This window comes from Vicugna pacos, chromosome 6 (assembly GCF_048564905.1).
Source record: "Vicugna pacos chromosome 6, VicPac4, whole genome shotgun sequence".
NCBI lineage: Eukaryota > Metazoa > Chordata > Mammalia > Artiodactyla > Camelidae > Vicugna > Vicugna pacos.
The window spans coordinates 75,382,729-75,405,772 of NC_132992.1; the positions used below are offsets into that span (position 1 = coordinate 75,382,729).

A 23,044-nucleotide genomic window follows, 5' to 3' on the forward strand; every position below is an offset into this window, starting at 1 on the left:
TGAAAGATATCTCTCCAAAGTTACACTGGAGCCCAGAGGTGGAGGATCTTGCATTAAAAAAACAAATTGTTATGTGGATTTTATTTGATAAGCAGTGGGATAAATTTGGACTAGGAGAGTGGCAGGTTGAAAGCTTTGTTTTTATTCTAATGACACTTCCTAGGGTTCATTGAAGAGACAGACATAAGTGGAGGCAGGGAGTCTAGTTAGAGAATCTCAGGATTCATTCAGGTAAGCAGCCAGGGCAGTAGAAATGAAAAACAGAGTAGCATGTTGTTAGAGATGGGCTTTGCAGGATGTGGTGCCTGGAGGTGTGATGCTGAACAGGGAAGACTCAAAGATGAGTTTGTTCCTGGAGAGCAATAAGACCATAATCAGAGGCAAGAAAAGCTACAGTGAGAGGAGATGATCACTTCAGTCCAGGATATGTTGATTGCAAGATATTCAATCAAAAATATTTTCCCTTCCTAAGGTAAAAACGTTTCTCCCTGATTACTCAACTCCAAAATGATCTCTCTTTCGAGTTCCTTTTGGACTCTCGTTTGGGCCACAGTATTGGCATATTGAAGAGCACTGTAATTACTGTGGAGCTTTCTAAGTCCCACTCCTGGATATTATTCAGATGCCACCTGGTAATTGATGTGAACCAAAGGCGGTGACCCCCTACACAGTGCTTTGCATCGTCTCTGTCTCTGGATGTTCTTTATGGATTGCTCTCTCTGTTATGATTGTGTCTGACCTCTAGTAACAGACAAACTGACCCACAGTGACTGAAGAGGGGATACATTTCTTCACTTAGCAAGAATCCTGGAGTCTGGGAGGTAGAAAACTGCTTGGTTGGGATCATATCAAATATTTGACAAAATCAGAGTCAGCTTCTCATGTCTTTTAGCCTTTCTCTCACATTTGCTATTTTACGGTCACAAGCAGGCTGCCACAGCTCCAAATATCCCATCGAAATCCAAGGAAGAAGGGAAACCAGTTGGACTAGCCAAATTGTCCTTTTTTATTAAGAATATAATAAGTATTTCCAGAACCGCTAGACAACCTCCTTAATCATCACTTTGTCTGGATCAGTGCCACATGGCCACCTCTAGTTGCAAAGGAGGTTTAGTTAGACTGGTCACATTGCCAGCCCTCGCAAGGAGGAAGAGTAGAATGGATAGTAACAATGTCTCCAACATTTGTCTTTCGTGCTGCACTGTGAACACTTGGAAGGCAGGGACCATGTTCCATCAGGCCCTACTCCCATGTTGTGCCACGCCCTCCTCCTCACCGGGTACTTTGCGGGACATACAGGGGTCTGGGATAGGAAGTGTTTGAAAAACCAATCCTTGCCTACTGTGCTAAGCACTTCCTTTTGTCTTTTGGTTCCTCTGAGCAGCCTTAGGGAAGGAAAGTAAGAGCTTCTGGATATATATATTAGAAATTTTTTTTCGGTAACTCTCAAAAAAAAAAAAAACGGTAAAGAAAAAGACTCCATGCCGGGAGGAAATCTATGCTACTGTAAAAATAGAATAGGGCTCAAGTGCATTCTTCAGTAATGAATGCATGAAAAGAAGCTTCTTAAATTATGAATGTGGCTCCCCTTGTTTATTGCCCAGTAATCCTGTTTTATTGATTTCTGTTTATTTCCAGTCACCTAGAATGAGAGGCTGTGTCACTTAGAGATCTTGATCCCTAAAAGATTGTCATTAAAGCTACTCTGCTGTATTTAGTTGTTTATTTTTTGCTCAGAGTGATTGAATCAATACAAATACAAACAAAACACTTTTTCCTTTGCTCCCTAGGAGACTAAGGGAAAAAAAAAAAGCTACAGAAAAGCTAAATAGAGATGCTCGAGTAAAAAAAAAGTCCCATCAAATGACATATTGATTTCTTTCAGGGAGGCAGAGTGTAAATTAAAAATATTCTCTGACACAGTTTTTAAATATGCCACTGACTCAGCAGAGTCAGTACTTAATCGACTGTCTCTTCCTAGAGGGCCAGTTTGGAAGGGCAGCCTGCTTTTCCCAAGAGCAGCCGGCTCTCCAGGTCCTCGGAGGGAAGTTCTCCTCACAGTCCTTGCTAGTGAAGCTCCTTGGTTCTGTCTGACCCGTTCTCAGTTCTGGTTCTGCCATCCACCCCACTGCCTCCGTGTGTGGTTAAGGACATTGTAAAATTTTTCAGAAAATGATGCCTTTTTTAAAGTGGTTGCAGTGAAACTCTTCTCGGAATTGGAAAGAAGTGGGAATAAACAAGGCCCAGGACCTTATTATGGGACGGTCTCTAGAATGGTGTTAAACACAGGTCTCGGCAGGTGTGGAGGGGAGGGGAGGTAGGAGCAGGGCCAGTAGGAGAGCCTGCCATCACAGAAGCCCTATCCATACAGGGGCTCTTTCCCCCAACGTACCCTTGAGAGAGTCAGGCTAGTTAAGACCCACAGTCATGAGTCCCAGCGTAAAGCACATGCGACCCAGTTTTAGGAGCATAAACCATTTGTCATAATTCAAGTTTCTGAAAACCACATCAGACCCCTTTGGCTTGTTCAGAAACATTTTGCAGGATTGTTCTCAGAGGCAGCTGGGAAATTTGCAGAAACCACTGTAAAATCAAACTAAGGGGCCCTCTGTTCAAAGAACAGGAAAAAAAATGTTCAAGTACTAAAATACGAAGCTTTTTCCTTTCTTCGAAGTCCCTCGACTTGCCATGGTGTTTCCATGGTGTTTTTTTATTTGCTATTTAATGTCATTTTCAGTAAATAAAAATTAAAATTTTTAATTACGAGCACGAATATTACCATTCATCTTTATATTGGGCAATGCTAGTTTTCAATACAAATATAAGAGCCTTTAACTCAAATGCAGAATCAACAAAGTAGCACAATTCGTGTTTCATTACTCCTGTAGGCCTGTGTTATTTTGTTCTTACTGGAAGAATAGACTCTGCTCAAAACAAACTCACCTGTTTTTATTCCATTTCTCAATACACATACCTTCTATCAACACTCTCTAACTTCAGCCTACTAAGGCAGGACTGAAAGGGAAAAGTTCTCTGGATTTTCCTGTTTTTATCTTTCTGTGTCATTATTTTTAGTGTAAGTGGCTGACTAATACAAAGAAGTAAGACAGCACGTGATAGGTTTCCTTCGTTGTTGGTGTTCGAATACCAGTGCCTTCTCTCTACTTTCTAAGCAACTTCTGATTCAAAGAGAAAGCACAGCCTGTGGGTTTGTCAGCGCCCCCACTTAGCCGATGCGGCACATCTGCCTGTGTGTTCACATCAGAGGACATGCTATGAAACCCTCAAGACAGAGACATGCATAGGACGTCAGCTTAGGACTGAGAATTTATCCCTAGTCACTCTTGTCTAGAAGGCAATACCAACCTCCCAGGAAGAAATATTCGGGGATGAATTCAAATAAATCTGTTTGATTCATTTCACTCCCACACGTGATGGGACCACAGAATCCTGTGTGCATGGGGCACTGGAAACTGTGTGTCAATGGAGTGGCCAGGAATGGGGTAGAGACACACACACTGCATGTGTCCCATCTGCTTATGCACGTGATCCACTGTGTCACTGAGCTTCACTTACAAAACACAAATTCAAGAATAAAATAGTTAAGAATTTCAAAATGGCGAGAGCAGAGCGTTAAAACAAGCACAAAGTACTTGTGAGCACCAAACCCTGTGTGACTTACATAGCTCTCAGTCTTGGGGTCACACCTGCTCTATTTCCAGCACCCACCTTGACAGTAAAGGAATGCTGTTGCTTATAAACTAGAACAGGGAAAAGCTGTTGGCCTTGCTGGCCATCAGAAATGAGAGATGAATAGTCTTGTCCCTTCCCACATAGTTCTCTTTTGCTTCTGTAAATTGTTTTGAATCTATATTGAAAATCAGTTTATCCATTTAAGGCTAGTTACAGCCTAGAAATTAGGAAGTAACTTCTGGAAAGTAACTGAGTCCATCTGGGTTCCTAAATTTCTCATGCAACGAACGGTACCTAAAAACTTTGTCTAATTTGGGGCTTATAATACAAATCAAAGAGCTATATTTGAATCTGTCCCCCATTTTTTTCTCTGCGGGATGTTGATACTGTCATCCAGACATGAGTAACCAAGGACCAATTTTCATTACAACGCTGAACTCCTTTGCATTTCCCCCTCTCTTGGAGTTTAATACCATGTTCTTCAATTGGCCCTCATTTTTTTTCCCCTCATAGTTTGGACTCAGACTTGCTACAAGTCACCTGTAAATCAAATGTCAAATGCACAAAACTTCTTTAACTGCTGCTGTCGCTCTGACACCTATATCTGACTTCTCTAATACTAAGTTGCATGGCTGCGTGTGTAATTTTTTCAGCGTATTAAGGAAAAGACAATCTTGTCTTTTCGTCACTTGTATCTTAATGTTTAGCTCATTGCATTTGACTGTCCTGGGTAAGTTTTCTGTGCCACATACGAAGTTCTGGGTTGTGCTAACACGCCCTTCCTTTTTGTGTTCACTCTGTATCGTCTGAGCTCGCATTTCTTTGTAGTTTCTTGTTGACTAGGCATAAACTTCAGGTATGCCTAGTTTTTCAAGGTAACCATTTTCAACCCTTTTCCCACACCGACAGACCTGACAGATGTTCACGGGCATTGCACACTCTTCGGTATAAGTGACCTACCATAGGTGAAAGAAATATGAAATGTTTGATTTCCAGCCCTTGGCTTTTGTCCCACGCCTTTCTCTCCTGATCATCTAGCAGACCTCAGTCCATCGTCATAGCAAAGATTAAGAACCACTGCTGTTTGCTTTTGACTGAATGGCTACTTACATCCTTTTTCAGAATTGCTGAACAAAATCCAGGGCTGGCTTTATCCTACAAATCCTTGTTCTCCTCCAATGTTTGGGCTTCTTTTTTTTTTTTTTTTGTATATGTATATGTATATTTTTATTGAGATATAGTCAGTTTGCAATGTTGTGTCAATTTCTGGTGTACAGCGTAATGCTTCAGTCATACATGAACATACATATATTCATCTTCATATTCTTTTTCACCATAAGTTACTACAAGATATTGAATATTGGGTCTTATTAAGTCTCCTAAGCTGTGCTCTCCACTTGCCAGGAAGGGCTGTTTCTCCTGTGTTCAGTGATGAGGTTAAGCTACAAAAAAGAGGGCCAAGAGGATGATCATTTCACAAAGAAATATGGCTCTATTTTTCCTATTTTTTTTTCCCCCAGAACCCATTCCTTCTCCCTGAACTGTAGAGCACAAAAGAGCATGGAGAGATGAATCACATCAACATGTTTGGCTCAACAAAATATAGTGGTGCTCTCCAGGAGGGAGACTGTTCAGAATTTTAACATCCATTGACTGACACCTACATCACTGTTTGTGGGTCACATTAATGTTTGGCCTCGGTCACTCACCCTCTGAGAACAGAAGCTTGATTTCAGTAACAACATTGGAATAAAAAGCTCACTTAGAAAGGAAATCTCAACTCAGGGAAAAAAAAATAAGGAAGGAAGGCAGGCAGGCAGGCCAGGGGGCCAGGAGGTAAGCAAGCAAGAAAAGCAGACTCACTCTTTGAGCTTGAGCTAAATTTGGGGCATTCTCTTGTCATGGTTAGACCTTCAATACTCTAAACAAGGGTTGTGGTAAAAGCCAAAAGCACTCACAGAGGGGACCCAGCCAGGCCTTTCTGATGAGCAACCCTGGAGAGACGACTGTACCAGTAATAAGAACAGCCGTTAAAGCCAGACCTTTGTGCGTATGTAACCAATAGGCGCCTGATCTAGAATCCTGGAGATGGTGTGTGGTTGGGTGGGTGGGTTTTTTTTTTTACCCCTGCCTTCTAAATAATATGTAATTTCTCCAGGCCAAGAAATAAATTGAAAGGATTTAGAGGGATTTGCTTATCAGTGGAACACCACGTAGCATTACATTCCTCCTGCTTTTGGGAAGGTACATTGAAGTTTGGTTAATCTTCTGTGGTTCAATACTCCTCTTCCCTCTGTCAGGCTGCCTTGAACAACAGATAGATTAATCTCCCTTCTACTCACTCTCTTCTCCCTCCCTCTGCCCTCCCCGCTCACTTGATCCACCCTTCCTTTTTTGAGCAGATGGAAGGAAAATCTTAAAACTGGAAAGAAGAGGGGGAACAAAAAAGGATGTTGCACCACATTTATTTATATAATCCTAGAAGACCTCAAGGATAGAAATAAAGGACTCCAATCCTTGGCACAAAATTTGGCTAAGCTTAGCTTGTTTTTTTTACTGTTAATTAAATCTTGAGTCTGCAAAGGGATTTCCTTAAAGGTTAATTCATTAGCAAAAGTTATTATAAATCATGTCGGTCTTTACCCTACTCCAGGATACCTGGAGTAGAAAAAAAAAAAAGAGAGGAAGAATGTGGAGGCTGTTGGCAGTGGGCATAGTTTAAAGAGAAGCTGGTGATGCCATTTGCTTGGATTCCTATTTAATCTGCTGTCTTTAATGACAGTGGTGAGATCATCAATTTTTGTTACAGTGGGTACCGCTTAGGAACTTCACATGCATTTCAAGTTTTTACAGTTGGTGGTTGTACAGCTAATTAGTATTTCTAGTTTGACCTGGCTCAAATCCTAGTGGTCTGTAAACTCCATGAGGACAAGGACTGGATCTGTTCAGCCCTCGGCACGCTGATTAACACAAGATAGGCTCTTGGTAAACGCTGAAGGAACCCTGACTGAATGAGTAAATGCATTCATCCATAAAATCGTGTCTCCAGAACAGTGTATCTTGTTTGTTTTTTGTTTGCTTTTGTTTTTTTACATTCAGTTTTCTGAGAGAGCTCTGTTCGAATTAACCAATCTTGGTCAGGCTGAATGCAGTATCTATAGCCCAGGGCATTTCTCTTTAAAGCCTCCTCACTCCAAGGAAATATGAGCCAACTAAAATAAGTGTGCAGTGATATCTTACTTGGCAAGTGGTTATCTTTAGGAGTGAGTAGATAGAAGAGAAGAAAGTAATATCTTGAAAAACCACAGTTACATGAACTCTGGAAGATGTTTTTAAAGTTCACAGGGTGTTGTTCCAATAAAGACACTTAGGTGCATAGACATAGGGTGCAAGGGGAACTCAGAGCACCTTAACCAAACTGGAACTTTATCTGTTTGTCTCTATTATTCAGGTTCTGCCTCACAATAAGCCCCTGTCTTTTACACTTGAATATGACAAGTTCAAATCATTTACTTCATTTTCTCATAATGGTGTCAGTGGCTTCTTTTGAAGATGACTATAAAGAAGATGTTCAGAATAAAATGAGGAGATATATATATACACACACACACATACACATTAAGATTGCGATACTCATACAATCTTACCATGCTTTAAGGTTGTTTCTGGATTGGTCGTGAGTTGGGTGAAGTGGTGGGGTTGGAGTGGAGTGGAGGGTGACAGTATCAGTTCCAACAAGCATGACCAAGCTCCAGGGTTTTCCCATCTTTGGTTCAGTCTAAAATCCAACGGTAACGTGTACATGCAGGGGCAAGGCAGTTATCTATTAGCATTGGTCAAAGATTGGACTATGTTTTGGCAACAATTTGATAAAGAAAATCTTAATACATGAATTTAAGGGGATGGTCTAACTTATCAAATCTCGTCAAAGTTTATCAATTGACCTAGAGTTTGTGTATTCTTAATTGAAAGTATCTCAGACATCCTTTTTTTCTTAAAAAAAAAAAGAGAATAAACACTCATAATGAAGCTGTATGAGACCCTCCCTCATATGAAACAGTTAACTCCATCTCAGAACGGAAGCATAGAGAGGAAAAACTAAGACACCAAGCATTTGAAGGAATTTAATTCCTTTTAGCGTGAAGCAGCTGCCAAGATATATGACTATTTTCTGTGGGACTTCAGAATATTTATGGCCCTTTCTCTTTTCCTTTTTCCCTGGAAGAAAGGCAATCATCATTCTTGAGTGCGTTATTTATAATTTCATAAAGCTGTTCTGTGGCAGGACTTATTTTATCTTGCGCTTAATCTCGGTCAAATAACCGTGCTTTCCAAGGAGCTGGGTGGAAAAAAACGATTATCCTTCCAAATGATTAGCCTAGTCTCAGCGTTAAGATAAAGAGCTAAAGGTTGGCATTTCAAGTCACAAATAGGCATCTGGGCGGTGAGGAGGGGACATGGGGAAACTCTCCTGGGCGGTTCTGACCGCGGCAGCAGACATTTTTCTCATGGCCAAACAACTGGTTACAACGAAGAACCGTGTGGAACCATCCTTGCGCCGAGATGGGGTAGAGCCCTTCAGAGTAAATAATTAGAAGCAGGTGATATAGAAACAATAACTCATTGGAGGAAAATGAGAAGCCGGGTTTGTGCAGTTGAGGGAATTGAAAGGTAAATATACCTATAAATTTACTTGGGTGGACAGAGTTTTGGGCTTCCTTCTTGTCCCAGTTTATTCTAAAGTAATTTCAATAAATATCGGTAGGAAAAAAAAAGAATATAAATGCAATAAAAAATCTTTCAGGACAGGAATAAAGAGGGCTCCTGCCAGAGAGATATTTTATTCAAAGTTATTATAACACCTACTTTAGTTTTATGAGTTCTAATACAAAACCCAGTCATTTCAACACGTGGATTAAAAATATGAAATACATATTTTAAAATAGGGTAGTATGAATGATTATTTTTAATATAGGACTTGGCTAATATAGAGGGATGGAAGAATGTTTTGCTCCCCTTGAGAAGGCAAGGAAAGGTCTTTCTTCTCCACTGTGGAGGGACCAAGCAGTCAGCCCTGTGCACTATGTTCGGAACCCATGTGCCCTAGCTCCCCAAGGAATGATGACGGATGACACTGATGAGACGTGGGGAGGGAAGGAGACAAGTCTGATAGGGCAGGATGTTAAATTCACACTCATTATCCAAGTTTGCAGGAACCACACGCGAACTCAAGTAGCTGTCATGCTGTCATTCCAGAGCATCTCTTCCCTCCCATCTTCCTGTGCTACTCGTGGGTATACAAATAAACTGTGCTTTTTAATATATCCCCGAGCCTTTGCGCAGGCTGTCTGTTTCACCTGGAGCGCCCTTCTCCCGCCCAGAGCGCCCCGCTCTCCCCTGCTTCACCGCTGCCTGTCCCTGAGGGCTCATTTTCCACCTCCGCTCTCCCCCAGCTCTCTCAGCTCCCTGCTGTTTGCTCCCTTACCGCCTTATGCTTACTCTTGTCATAGCGTTCAGCTTGCTATGTCAAGTTTGCCTGTTTACCAGGCTCTCTCTTCAGAGACTGTGAATTCCCAGAGCAAAGGAACTGTGCTTTATCTATCACTTTATCCCTCATAACTGCTACAACGCTTGACACATAGGTGTTCAGTAAATGTTTACTAAAGTAATAAAGGAATGAATGATTGAACAGAGCACTTTGATGATATGGTCATGGTGGATCTGATGGCTCAGCCACCATCAAACTATTTGGGTTTGGGAGCAGTTATAGATCTTCCATTTTTCCTTGAATGATTTATAGGCAATGCTGATATTTGACATACGGGAACCACCATATGTAAACACTCTAAGCTTAGCCATTGGGAGTTATGAGAGCTTTAGATAATCATTGTGAGAGCAAACATGTGAAGGTGACATGGCTGGCGCCTTGATGAACGTTCCCGGTGTAACTATATGAAAAGAAGAATTTTCTAAAGCAATACTGTTACTTGAAGGAGCATGGATGGCGGACAGTTACAAATAGCAGATGCTGCTAGGAATGTCTATACCCTTGGTTATTATGTGTATTAGAATTAATTTGTGTTAACAGCTTAGCACAAAGCCTGAATATAGCAAGTGTTTAATAAGTGCTAAATGTTATTGGTAGACATGATTCTAGATAGTTCAAATACTTTTTTCCTCCTTTCTAAGGAATTATGAGTAATTACGAAAAACAGTTGTGACTGTGGGAAAATACACACACACACACACACACACACACATACACAGCCTAGAGCTACTTATTGCATTTTATTTAAGAAAAAGACACCATAGTTTCATTCTACTCACGATAATTGTATCCCAAATCTGTGAAACATGGCTGCAGTAGTGAAACATACTCCCCCCAGCATGGGAACCAGCAGTCAGAAGTGTGCCTTTTTTTCCAACGGTCAGAGTCAGACCCTGCATTTGCTTATAACTGGACTTCCCAGTTATAAGGGCACAGACAGGAAAAATTAGAGCACTACTAAAAGAAAGCCGTGTGTTTTCTGAGAGTAATTCTGAATCAAATTGTCGTTACTTTAGGCTGTGACCCTAAGTGCATATCCCAAAGCCTTGGTTTGTATTTTTTGTTGTTGTTGTTTTTAGGTGGCAGGGACAGAAGTAGTATTTTTAAAAAATCCCTAAATACAGTGTTCTTAATCCTGAGTCCTTTGCAAATCAAAGCTTGCTGCCCCTGGCAAACCAAGTATTTCTGAAACTACACAGTGTCTGTGGCAGGAGTGGTGGTGTTGGATGCCAGGTTCTCCAGATAAACATGGTTTACCACGTTGGGCAAGGAGGGGATTGAGATGTTTGTAGCTGCTTTGGGAGTTTCACTGGCTGTGGCTGTAAATGGTGATGATGAGGTTTGAGGGACAGGAAGGGGCTGAATTCACAGGAGACCCACACAGACTGTCTGGACCCACAGCCTTTGGAAACAGCTCATCTTCCAATGAATTTTAAAGCTCTCTTGGCATTTTCATGAGTATTTTTTTCTGTATTACTCTTCATGGCAGATCTAACCAGAAATGGTGTTGGTATGATGAAGTGGCAGTAAGGAATTATCAGCAATGAAGAACAATTCTAATGAGAGATGAATCATTAAAGACAGAGCATAGGCAGATAGCAGATCTAGTTAAATTAGGAGAGGCTACCAGTCTCAACATTGCTGTGACTGATTGACTGACTGACTGACTGACTGACTGATTGATGAGTTAGCTAGTTTTAACTCATACTTGTTGAGCAGGGGAGGGTATAGCTCAGTGGTAGAGTGCGTGCCTGGCATGCGTGAGGTCCTGAGTTCAATCCCCAGTACTGCTGTTAAAAAATGAATCAATAAGCCTAATTACCCACCCCACAAAAAAACAAAAAATCAAACTGCTGAACACATTTGTTGAGCATGTGCCCTGTACCAGGAACAGAGCTTCACTTCAGTCATGTGCCTTGCCGAAGACAAGACACTGTATCCCAATTTACAGATGAAAAAAACTGAAGCCTGGAGAGGGGTGGTGACCAGCTCCCCCAGGTCGCTGAGTGGAAGCATAGGAGCTGGGGCTCACAGCTGTGCTGTTCGGAGGCAGCCCACTCTTACCACACTCTGCTAGACTGCCTGTCATGTCCTTTTCTTTGAGTCTAGCCACCGTTATAGGAGTTACTGGCAAAATATGTTTCTGTTACCTGGGAGGAGCATTGTATTCAGCCATACTCTTAAAAACTCATCTCTGGAAAGTGGGACACAGAGCGGTTCACTGGGGAGAAAGGGAGTGAGAAATGCGGTTAGCAGGGCAGAGTGGAGGTGGTGATGGGGAAGAGGAGTGGGGCTGCGGGCAGTGTCACTCAGACCACAGGGGAGAGAAGTTGTGTAATATTAAAGGAGGCAGGGGAAGATGAAAGGAAAATAGTAAATATCCTGTCAACCACAGGGCCTAGGACTTTTCTTCAAACAAACAAACAAAAAAGCTTTATATTATTTCTTTGGCCAATAAAAATTAAGGTTACTTTCAGAATTAAGTTAAAGATTCCACTAATATGTTAATGCCTTTGTGGGGTTTCTGTTGGACTTATGCATTGTTTTTATACACTTACTCAATGATTTTTTTAAACTTTATTTCCTGGCTTTCAGTTTTTGAGACAAGCTCACTAGATTTTCATTAACTCACTGGTTTTCACTCATTTCTAGAGGCCAAAGGGAGTTCAGCTGCATATGGGCCATTCTGTAAGGTCATTATAATCAAGTCACCAACAATTAATTTCCAATTGGTTATATTTTAGACATGCATTCTCACTTTCTTTGTCAATACTACCCTCTAAGGAGTTTTTTAGATATTTCTTATCCTAATTGCCCTTCTCCATAAAATTTTAATACCAGATATACTGCATATTCCTTTAAGTACTATGGACTCTTGGCAGGTCACAAACCATTTTCAGGTCTAAGATCCTCCCCCTCCTGCCCAAAACAAGTTTTGCTGGCTAGGGGGCAGTATCATCCCCATAGAAAATGCGTGATCAAACAATGATTGTGGCCCTTCCCAAAATGGTGTTTGCCTCTTATAATTGCCTTCTGCAATTACACAGTGAACATTTATTCTCTTACCACCTCCCTTCCCTGAATGACCCCGATCACAGCAGGAAATGGGAGTAAGCCTATGATCTCTCTAACACAAGTAATGATGGTCCGGGATACAACTGCCGGCGTCAGTTGCTGGAAATGAAGTGCATGTGTCAGCAGTGTCTAATTGAAAATAAAAATTGCATGTTTGAAAAATCTTTTTCTGTTAACTTCAAGGAGGAGCAGTAGTTGGAAGAATCTCCCTGACAGATGTAGAATGAAGTTCAATCATGTGGTTTGAGGCACCTCTCTGCCCCTGTCAATTAAGTGAAATCAATTACCTGCTGTGGTTTTTCTACTGTTCTTTGCTGTGTTCAGTAATTCTCTGCCTCTTAGGTCTATTTCAAGAAGGATGTCTGGAAACACTAAACACGTGGGTTGTCATGTGTATTCATTTCCTAGGACTGCCGTAACAAAGTGTCACAGAAACTGGGTGGCTGAAACAACAGAAATTTGTTTTCTCACAGTTCTAGAAGCTAGAATTCTGAGGTCAGGGTGTCGGGGGGTTGGTTTCTTCTGAGGCCTCTCCCCTTGGCTTGTAGATGGCTGTTTTCTCCCTATACCTTCACGTGATTGTCCTCTGCATGTGTCTGTGTCCCAAAATCTCACCGTTTTTTCTAAGGACAACAGTCATTTTAGATTAACCACCCAAATGACCTCATTTTAAATTCATTACTTCTTTAAAGACTCTATCTCCAAATACCAGTCACATTCTGAGATGCTAGGGGTTAGAACATCAGCATATGAATTTGGGAGGGGACACAATTCAGTCCATAACAGTAAGCAGGGGTGTAAAGAAGCCTATTCGAGCTACTCATGCAGACTTTAAGATGTATCTGTTCAAATGCTAGCTGTGTGTCCTTCAGCAACTTGCTTAACCTCTCTGAACTTTAGTTCTCTTTACCAGTATAATAATTATCCCTGTCCCAAAAGATTGTTGTGAAAATTTTGTCTAATTAATTAGTAATTGCTGTAACAAATAAGTGTATATACGTGTGTAGCACAGTATCTGGCTTGTAATTGCTTTTCCTCTTGAATATGGATTGAGACTTTAATGCATTGGGAATAATAAGACCAGCAAGGTGCTTGATATCATTAACATCAAGAAAGGGAAAGCAATGAGCATTTATTGAACAACTAATACATATTGAGCACTTTCATGCACATAGTAGAACAAAACTTACACAAGATCTATAATTAATTGATGGTTTGATTGACTTGAAACAGTATTTCTCGCGAATGCCATAGGTACCAGTTATAGACAGTGGTCTTTTCATCTACTGTGTAGCAAGGGCCCTTCTTACAGCCCATACTCACACTCCCCGGGATTTCTTGCAGCAGCAAGTTCCCTGATTCAATAGAGGGGGAAAAAAAGTCTCCAGTTGAATTACTATTGTTGCAATCAAAATTTTTCCTGCTCTCTTCAGAAGCATCCTTACCTGTGTCCAGAGGCTGTCGTACTGTATCTGTCTGCTGGTCCACATTACTAATTCAGCTAATTGCAGCAATTACACGAAGAAATCACTGATGGCGAGAGAAGCCATTAGGCTATTCCTGAACAGACTGCATTCCACCACGTTCATTAATTATGCCAGCCTATAGATTCCCAACCATTGAATTACACACTTGAGACTGAACACCATATGCACGGAAGCCCTCTCCAAGCTGCAGTGCGTTTCTGCGCTGGCTTGCTCTTGTGTATTGCCCACCATTTGCAATAGCCCTTCTTCTGCCCTTCTGAGTCTCAAAATTGAAATTAAAGTTACGATGGAGTCAGGCCGCACAACGTGATATACAGGGATGGGACAGGTCTGAGCCTCCTGAGTGACTCTGGGCCACTTAGCTTTACACAAGACCCTCACAGACTGTCTGGACCCACAGCCAGTCACAGCTACATAGGAGTTAAAAAATCCGCAGCATGCCCTCTTTAGAGAAGACAGACAGTAATGATGATGGAGGCAGGACACAGTGATAAGTCTTCGATGCTTCCATTCATTGGTTTCCTTATCTCTCTCTTTTCTCTCTCCTCCCCTTGCCCCATTATTTTTCCTTTGACATGCACAGCCGACATCGGATGACCTTGTTTCATCTGCTGAATGTTCCAGTGATGACGAAGACTTCGTTGAATGTGAACCAAGTACAGGTAGGTTAGGTCAGTCTTGTTTTGCTTGCTTTATTTTTTTCATTTGCAAAAAACAATACATACATATATGTGAATATACGTGTGTTTTATATATATTATAGTGTGTTAATGTGTGTATTTCCTATATCTATATATGTATGTGAATACATATATAAATATCAATATATAATGGAAAGCATCAAATCCCATGGAAAGAGTGATAAGATCCCGGAGGAATTTAAAGTCATTTCCTCAGTAGCTAAAGGAAAGTCCATAGGACATAACTTTGAGCAATCAGAGACCTGGATTAACCACCGGAACAACAAATGTATAGTGGCCAGTGGCAGCTATGAATTTAACAAGCGCGGGGGCATGAAGATTTCTATATTGGAATGACATTTAAAAAAACCAGAAAGCCAAAGTGGAGCCGTAAAGATAATTTAAACCTCATTCATTGTCCTGACTCTCTAAGTGGCAAACAAAACAAAACCAAACAACCAAAACAAAACAGATCCATTTTCCATGGGATTTCAACAGCGGTTAACATGGTATTATATTTATACTAATTTTGTTCATTGTGTGTTTAGAGAATTTGTGCAGCAATATAGCATAGTAAACACAAAATTAGTACAGAACCATGCCATGTCAACGGCTGAGATGCTTCAAAATGTGTCTACTGTGCTGAAGTTGAGAGGACTTTGGCAATTAGGAGCTTCAGTGTGTTCCCCATTTGCACCCAGATACATTTTGATGTTTTATGGCCTTTCTTTATAGTGAGCTATATATGATATAATGTCCAGCAGGCAATTGTAGTCCCTGATTATTTCCTATCAACTTTCCCAAGTCGTCTGTTTTGAGACTTGCTCTAAGTTAAATATTTATTTATATATAATAGAGAACAGATATCATGGAATTTCTGTGTATGTATGACAGAGTTAGAAGTTGGAGCTGGGTTAGGATCTTATTTCTGCAAAGGCTAAGAGAAATAAATATCATTTTCTAGTTGATTTTTTGGGGGCGTTGCTTTAATTTTTTTTTCCTTTTCTTTAAAAGAAAAAGGAGAACCCTGAAACATTTTATTTTGTTAACTCTAGAGACATTTAAGATTCGTGAAAGAAATATTAGTTTAACAAAAGTAAAAATCTTCCATTTGTTACCCTAAAACGATTTATAATTTTCAGATTTTGTGGAAGTCTGACTGCTTGGTGTCTTGCAAGTGGCTTTGGATCCAGGAAGTTCTATGGGTTCCCATACTCAGTATCACGTAGGGACAGACCGGAAATATGTAGGACCTTTCCAGTCTGGAGTGTGAGCTGTTCCTTTGGAAGCTCAGTTGTGTGGGAGGAAAGTAACTGTGACCCAGCTGGTCAGACATTTTCGGATCAATGGGTAACAATCTCAATGTACTAAGTGAGGTTTTTACCTCTATAGGGAAGAAGATATGGCCAGTCCGTACCAGAATGTGGGAACCAAATTTTCACTCATTCATTAATTCATCTATTCATTCATTCAGGATATATTTCTGAGCACTCAGGCAGGACACAGTGTATCTCTAGATTTGAGTCCATCCTATTCTACTAGTTTATTTACATAACAGACCTGCTGGAAATAGAATAGGGAGCTTTACTACATCTAAATTACCTCTCCAACAGAATACAGTTCAACAAATATTTTTTTGAGGGTCAGCTGTGTATGTTGGGTGTGTGTTTGATATTAAGGATTCAAATATGAATATAGCATGATCCCCAAGACATGTTAAATTAACTAATTTTGTGACCAGTAATTTAAGATACCTAGAGTTCAATTTGGATTATCTGTTTATCCTTTCTCTGGTTTTCCTGCATTCATAGCAGTGACATCTGCATATATGTAATCACGTTTATCAAATCTTTAGATTTGTTAAGTCTTCTTATAAAACTCTAGGCTTGATCACTCTGAATTATTACCACTGCCTTCTCGGACTACCTCCCCTCTCCCACACGCAGTCATCTCCACAGCAACCTCCATACAAAGACAGAGCTCTCTCAAATCTCAGATTCCCAAGTTCTGCAGCTCCCCAGGTCGTGGGCATACGTTACCATTTGGTATTGGACATGGACAGGCCCCAGCTTGAATGGCTCCAAACTAAGTCTGTTTGCTTTTTAGTGGCTGCACAGATATTTCCTCCGATTCCAAAGCAGAGGACAGAAGTCCAATGCTGGCATTTCTTGAGTAATACAATTACATGTGCCCCCAGGTGGGGGAATAAAAGAAGGTTTCAAAATAAGCTGCTGGGTTCTGCAAGGGAGAGTGGGAGGGAATATATAAATAAAGCAGGTGACGGAGTGCCCACCCCGAAGGAGATAACGTAGCTCTGAGAGACTGGTATTGATCCCCTCTGCCTGGGATTGTTTAACTCATTGCATTTGAAGAATGAGCGTTTCTTCTCTCTAAATTTACTCCGTAAAGTATTCCTGGGAAGTGATTCGGAGGCTTATTTAATGCAGGAAGAGAGAGACATTCCTATTGATGCAGAGGTTTTACCCTGGAGGCCTGATTGATACTGATGAAGATTACAGGCGCAGAGCTGTCAGGTCCTTTTTTGCCTTATATGAGACATTTCTCTATAGCCCTCAGATTTTCCAAAAAATACCACAGATTAAAAATCAGAAACATTAAAGTCAGTTATTTCTGGGGCTAGGTTTTTGCAGAACCTAAAGTCTTCCATTGCCCAGGCAGCCACGGACGGTGGTGACATTTACATGACTTTGGCTTAAACTGTTAATCCTGAGATTCTTTGTGAATGTTGAGAGCAAAATTCTGATCTTGAATATCCAAATTCACTGCCTCAGTTTCTACAGTTTTACTCTTTTCCAGGCATGGAGTTTGCTGAAAATATGCTAAATTTGGCTAATCTTGTTCTGTCATACTTGAAATTACCTTATCCTCTTTCACTTTGCTAGCAAATTTAGGATTTTTCTAGCTGTCTCAGTTAAAAAAGGCATTTAATTTCTACAGATTCTTTCCTAACTAACTTAGGTCAACTAGAAGGTCTTCCTTTTCTTATATTTGAGCAGTTTAGTATATGTTATATTCAGCAACTTTTGTTTTCATTTGGATATCAAATTTTAAATGAAATTATTTTTCTTATTTGATTTTCTTTAAATCAAAATGGGTTTCAAAGCTGCTGGTTTTGAGTCAGATGTAAGCAAATGCCTTCAAACCACAAACCACTTCAACATTTAGAGATTACCCTCTTTCGATGTAGCTTAGTCGTATCATGTTTAGGGACAACTTAAAATTTTTGGAGGTTGGTTGATGATAGTTTAGGAACCTTGTAAACCCAATAGATCTCAATTTTTCTCTGTATATTTTTGCTGGAAAATATGTAAATGAGTGGGGAAAAATCATAAATCATGAGACCAAAGCACAGAGTGAAAGCTCAATTAGTATTTGTAGACTGAATTTGTATGACTCTCAAAATACCTCGCAATCTTAAATTAAAATTGGAGATTTTTTCATGCCTCTCACTTCATCCCCCTTTAAACAGCTAAATAAAGCCTGTTGAATTATTTAAAATATATGATTTCATACAAGTAAATATCGCCCTAATAAAATCCACTTTTCTTCAGCAAAGTTAATTCTTCACTTTTCCTATGCCTTCTTTTCCTGGGAACTACATCATGTTATAGTGAGTTGAGGTAAAATTGCATTTTCTGAACATTTGCTTTGAGAACCCAGAATTGAAATTGTAAACTATAAAATCATAATGAAGCCATCTGTATCAAATGGAAATATTCAGAAGAATATTTGAATAAACTATTCAAGTACCTAAATTTGTGGCTTAGGATTTTAACTTTCCTAATTTGTAAACATTGATTGTGTGTTCCCTCCAAAGAAAATTGGTGTCTATATTTTAGATGTGTGTCTTTGCATATAAACTCTTTTCTTTCCAATTCACCTCTATTGATAGTAAGTCGTACAGTAAACTCCTATTTCATTGTACTTCTTACCTCTTTGGATTCAACAACAACAATAAAATAGACAAACTGGAGAGGATACAAATAACCACTAGGAAATGAGATTTCCTCATGAGATTACAGAAGCCAAATAAAAATTAAGATCTTTGGAAAGTTCATCTTTGTGATCTAAAATGTGAGCATGAATTCTGAAATATAGATAACATGGTGAAATTCATTTTTCATTTCTTCTCTCGCCTTCTCCCACTCCTATGCCCAGTGCTTCCACCTTTAGAAATAAAACTAATATATTGTTAGATTCGCTTTTGTATAATTAGAAAGTATCAACTCTATGACTTTTATATATTTTATGGTCTTAAGATTCTAAAAATCCTGGGGGCAGGGGTCACAGAGCAGAGGGGAAAAAAAATTAAATGCTTTTACAGCTGAGAAGTGGGCATGGCAATAATTAACAACTATATTGATTCATCCAGCCATTATCCAGGAATACATTTTTCTGGTTGTCAATTAGTTAGATTTTTTTGCCTCCACTTTTGTCTATTCTACAATTTTGAAATCCCAGTCTATCCCTTCCCACCCTCCACCCCCCTGCCTCCACTTTTGTTAAATGTCCTTTGATCAAATCTCAAAGGACAGCACTTCCACCAGAGGGCAGACAAGAAAAGGAAGTAAAAATGAAACACATCTATCCATGGATAGGACTGTACTAAACGCCTTCCACTCTGGTTGAAGATGTTTAAACTGACGGCAGTAATTTGAGATCAGAAAATAATTACTATTCCCAGAGTGGTTCTCAGATGTATTTTTACTTCTCAAATCAACAGTCCTCATATTTGCATTTGGTATCATTTGCTACATTATTTCTCATTGTTTAGTCACACTGTAATGCACAACCCATTGTGGGTAAAATTTAAATTTGGCAAAACATCCCAAATGGGAAGAGCATATCCGTATTTGTGTTCTCCAGGTGGAACTGGGTTCTTAATCTTCATCAGTTTGAGATGCCTCAGTAAAGTGTTTATAATATGAAAATCTGGCACTGAGTTATTAAAAGCTCACCAAATCCTTAGAGTTCTTACTTGCTGGAACATTGTGGAAAATGAAGCTGAAATGTTAAGGCAATAATAATTTTCTAATGAAGGATAAGGAGAAATAACCTTATTTTCAAGAATCCATAGATGAAAAATAATAAATGTGATTATCGACCTTAAATGTGATGTTGGTAATCTTAAGAGTTTATTGAAATGCATTTTGTCATTAGTGTCTCCAGCAAACTTGAAAAGTTAATAACATATATTTTTATTGGAAAGAAATTGATTTTTATTTAATTTTAGAAAGCTTTTTCTATATGGAATCTCATGATTGGTAAATAGAATCATGTTTAAATACCATCAATCAAGCAGCTAGTCAGTGTATAATAGAATAGTAAGTGCCTGAATTAAATGCCATAGGAGTATCTGAGTATCACAGTGTCTGGAAGTCACCTTAAATTTTTAGGTCCACTTAAAACCACTTTGAATAAAGGTATAATAGAACTAATCTGAAAAATGTGTTAGCTTTGGAAAGAAGAATATAAATAGATATAAATACATGTGAACGTCATGAATATAATTAATCATTTTTGGCTGTGGGCATTAGTAATGTTTACATTTGAGTTACAATATATGTATAATGGACACAAAGCAAATGGCTAGTCACATATTTAGATCTAGGCTGAATCCTTCCAATTTTTTAATTTGCTTCAGTGATTTATAAACTAATAGAATACATTCATAAGTGCATAAGCTTCCCAATTTAATGCTATAATTTCTGTTTTCATTCATTAACCCACTCAGTAATAGGCTGCATCACTCTTTTATAACCCAACTCCACCCCAACCCAAGCTAATTTTTAAGCAATCAGGGCAAATATATGCCCTTTAAATCCCTAATGATAAAATGCTTTGAAAATCACACTAAGAATAGAAATATAAGTATAGAAAAGTCTACCAAATGGCTATTAGACAATGAATAGTACAGTCATGACATGCATAACACATGTTCATGGATTGATCATTATCACAGATTTTGTAGCAGAAACAATAAACCTAGTAAGAAAAATGATAAAAATGAAAAAAAAAAAAACTATCCATCTCCATTACCCGAGATTTTTTGGTTATATTGGGAAGGAGAGGGTATCAGTAAGATCGATGTGTAAGTATATATACTTCTATTTGAAAGTATAATAAATCATTTATTTATGCAACAATTTTTAGTGCCTACTATGTGTAGACACTAGAGCAGGTGTTCAGAAAATAAAAACAAGATAAGACTCCTTCCTGGAGTTCACAGTCTATTAGGGGAAACAGATACAAAAATAAGGGGAATCAAAGGAAAGGAGGGATAAAAAGGGAAGAAACCATGTAGACATCAATGGAAATGTCTAGAATATTCTCAGAACTTGAAGGAGAGGCCTCTAATTCAGCACTTAGCGTACCTCATCCAAGAACAGGCAAGAAAAATCACAGAACATGACGCCAACCAGTGCAGAATCAGTTAACCCCAAAGACCATTCTTCTGTGTCTTCGGCTGAGGGCACAGAATTTCTGATTTGTTATGATGGAAAAATTAGTACAGTCCAGTAAGAAGCTTTTCTTTGAACTCCACCTGTACAGTATGGTCTAGGGACAAGCCTTCTTAGGTAATAGGTTAAGGATGGGCAGACTGAAGAGAGAATTTTAAGCCAGACTCATGAGAACTTCCTGATTTCAAATGCCAATGCAAGCCGTTGATAAGGAGTGAGCTTAATGAAATCATTAAGCAAGTCCCCCCTCCCCTGAAAAATTAATAAAGAGGGATTGGGTTTTAAAAGAGAGGTTTTTATGGGTTTTCTTTTATTCTTTTTGTTCTATATTTTTTCTCCAATAAACCCCAGTACATATACTGTGTGTATATATATATATTTATGTATGTGTGTATGCTAAATACATAGTGCTTATCATTCCATATATATGTAGACACAGTATAAATGATACTAATGTAAACAGAGATTAACAACAGCCCCTGCCATCAGCCATGTGTTTACACAGAAATTCACAGCATCATTCTTACATCAGCCAACATAGACGTGCATGATACTGTTTTAACTTGGCGGAAAAAGCATGTTAATTTTTCTTTAGGTATTGTTTTCTTTTTTATCATAATTATAATGATGACTTCATAATTCAATTATCCTTGGGAAGGGTGGAGAGAAAAAATTATACAGATATATCTATCCATATATGCACATTCCTGTGTATATATATAAATAGATATATACTTTGTATATATTTGAAGAACATTTTCTGTCGTTTCACCTCATCTTGTGCCGCATGAATTTTTGGTGGTTGAATTTACTTTATTTTGTTTTGATTTATATTTAGTATTTTGGTCATTATGGCTATTTTTAACTCATTGCTATATTTTTATGAATCTTTTTTTTTAAATACTGAGAGATATATAAATATACAAATCAACCAAGGCAACAAAATCTTTTCTTGCCATCCTAATCTCGAATTTCCCCCCTTCAGCGTACCCCTCCAGTACTTATGCTCAAAACGAAAGAAACCCCAACAAAATCCAAGAAAGTTGTGTACAAAAGAATGAAATACATTGTTTTCCTCTTCTTCCTCCTATATATTTTTTCTTTTAATTTCCTTCCTTTTCCCTTTTTATTTTTCCTTATATCTGCACAGGCCACTTGCCTTTACTCTCCCCTTTTTGACAGTATCATTCATTGAAAAAAGGACAAATGAGCCAGAAAAAAATAATAATAATATTAAAGGAAAAACTTGCAGAAAGGACAGAGAAACACATTCCTCTCCCCAAATTTCAGATGGCATAAAAAGAATTTTATTGCAGATGTAGACTATTTGTTGTATCTTTTATTTCTGGACAAGCCCGGGATCATTGTGTGGCATGCAGTGACAGCTCTGTAGCTAACCAGCTAACCATGGCCTCCATCACCAGTGCATGGGCTGTAATGATGCCATCTTGTGTTTCATCCAAGTGACACATCCAGGCTAACCCAGCAAGTCCAGTGTTTGAGTTGTGGGGGTAACTTTCTTTTGTAGTTATAATTTCATGGGTTCCCATTTGTATGATTATTCCCATTGGGTCACAGCAGCCCCGAGAGCTGCTCTCCCAGCTCTCTGTGTGGTTTTGTTCCTGTACTTGCTTTCCTCGGCATAGCCGTCAAGCATGTATCTCATCCGGCACATCTGTCTTGCCATCTTGTCTTCGAGTCCACTGTCGTGGTGTCGTTCTGTGATTCTGTTCTCTGTTTGTAATCTGTGATTTGAAAGCCTCTCCCTTTATTTCCCACCCCCCTATTGTTTCTACTTTTAACCTTACCCTTAGGGAACTTCACAAAGAAGCAAAACAAATTTTCAGTCGAATTGTAAGGCTGATAACTGTGGTTTGCATCTGGAAGTCATAAGTGGCACTTTTTACCTTTCTAAGGAGGCAAAACTTACAGTGGGAAGCTACTAATGATAGTAGCTAAACAACCACCTGATTGACAGCAACAAGAAACCCTTGTTGAATTCTTTAACATGATTAAATGGGCTGACTGTTAAAGGGATTTCATGTATGAGCTAATTTCCAAGGAGTTTTCCCGTAAATT

The 23,044-nt window shown here is 39.2% G+C and overlaps 1 protein-coding gene across 14 annotated transcripts in view; it reads left to right on the forward strand.

The window, feature by feature from the left end:
• The window catches only part of NRXN3 (neurexin 3), a 1,622,069-nt gene that overhangs the window by 1,533,680 nt on the left and 65,345 nt on the right, over positions 1-23,044 (forward strand). For 9 of the 14 annotated variants that reach the window (XM_072963513.1, XM_072963518.1, XM_072963516.1 and 6 more), the window contains one exon: positions 14,387-14,474. In XM_072963513.1, coding sequence (XP_072819614.1) covers positions 14,387-14,474 — 88 coding nt within the window. The remainder of the gene's footprint in view (positions 1-14,386; positions 14,475-23,044) is intronic. The other 5 variants (XM_072963522.1, XM_072963517.1, XM_072963519.1 and 2 more) reach the window with 1 other exon arrangement.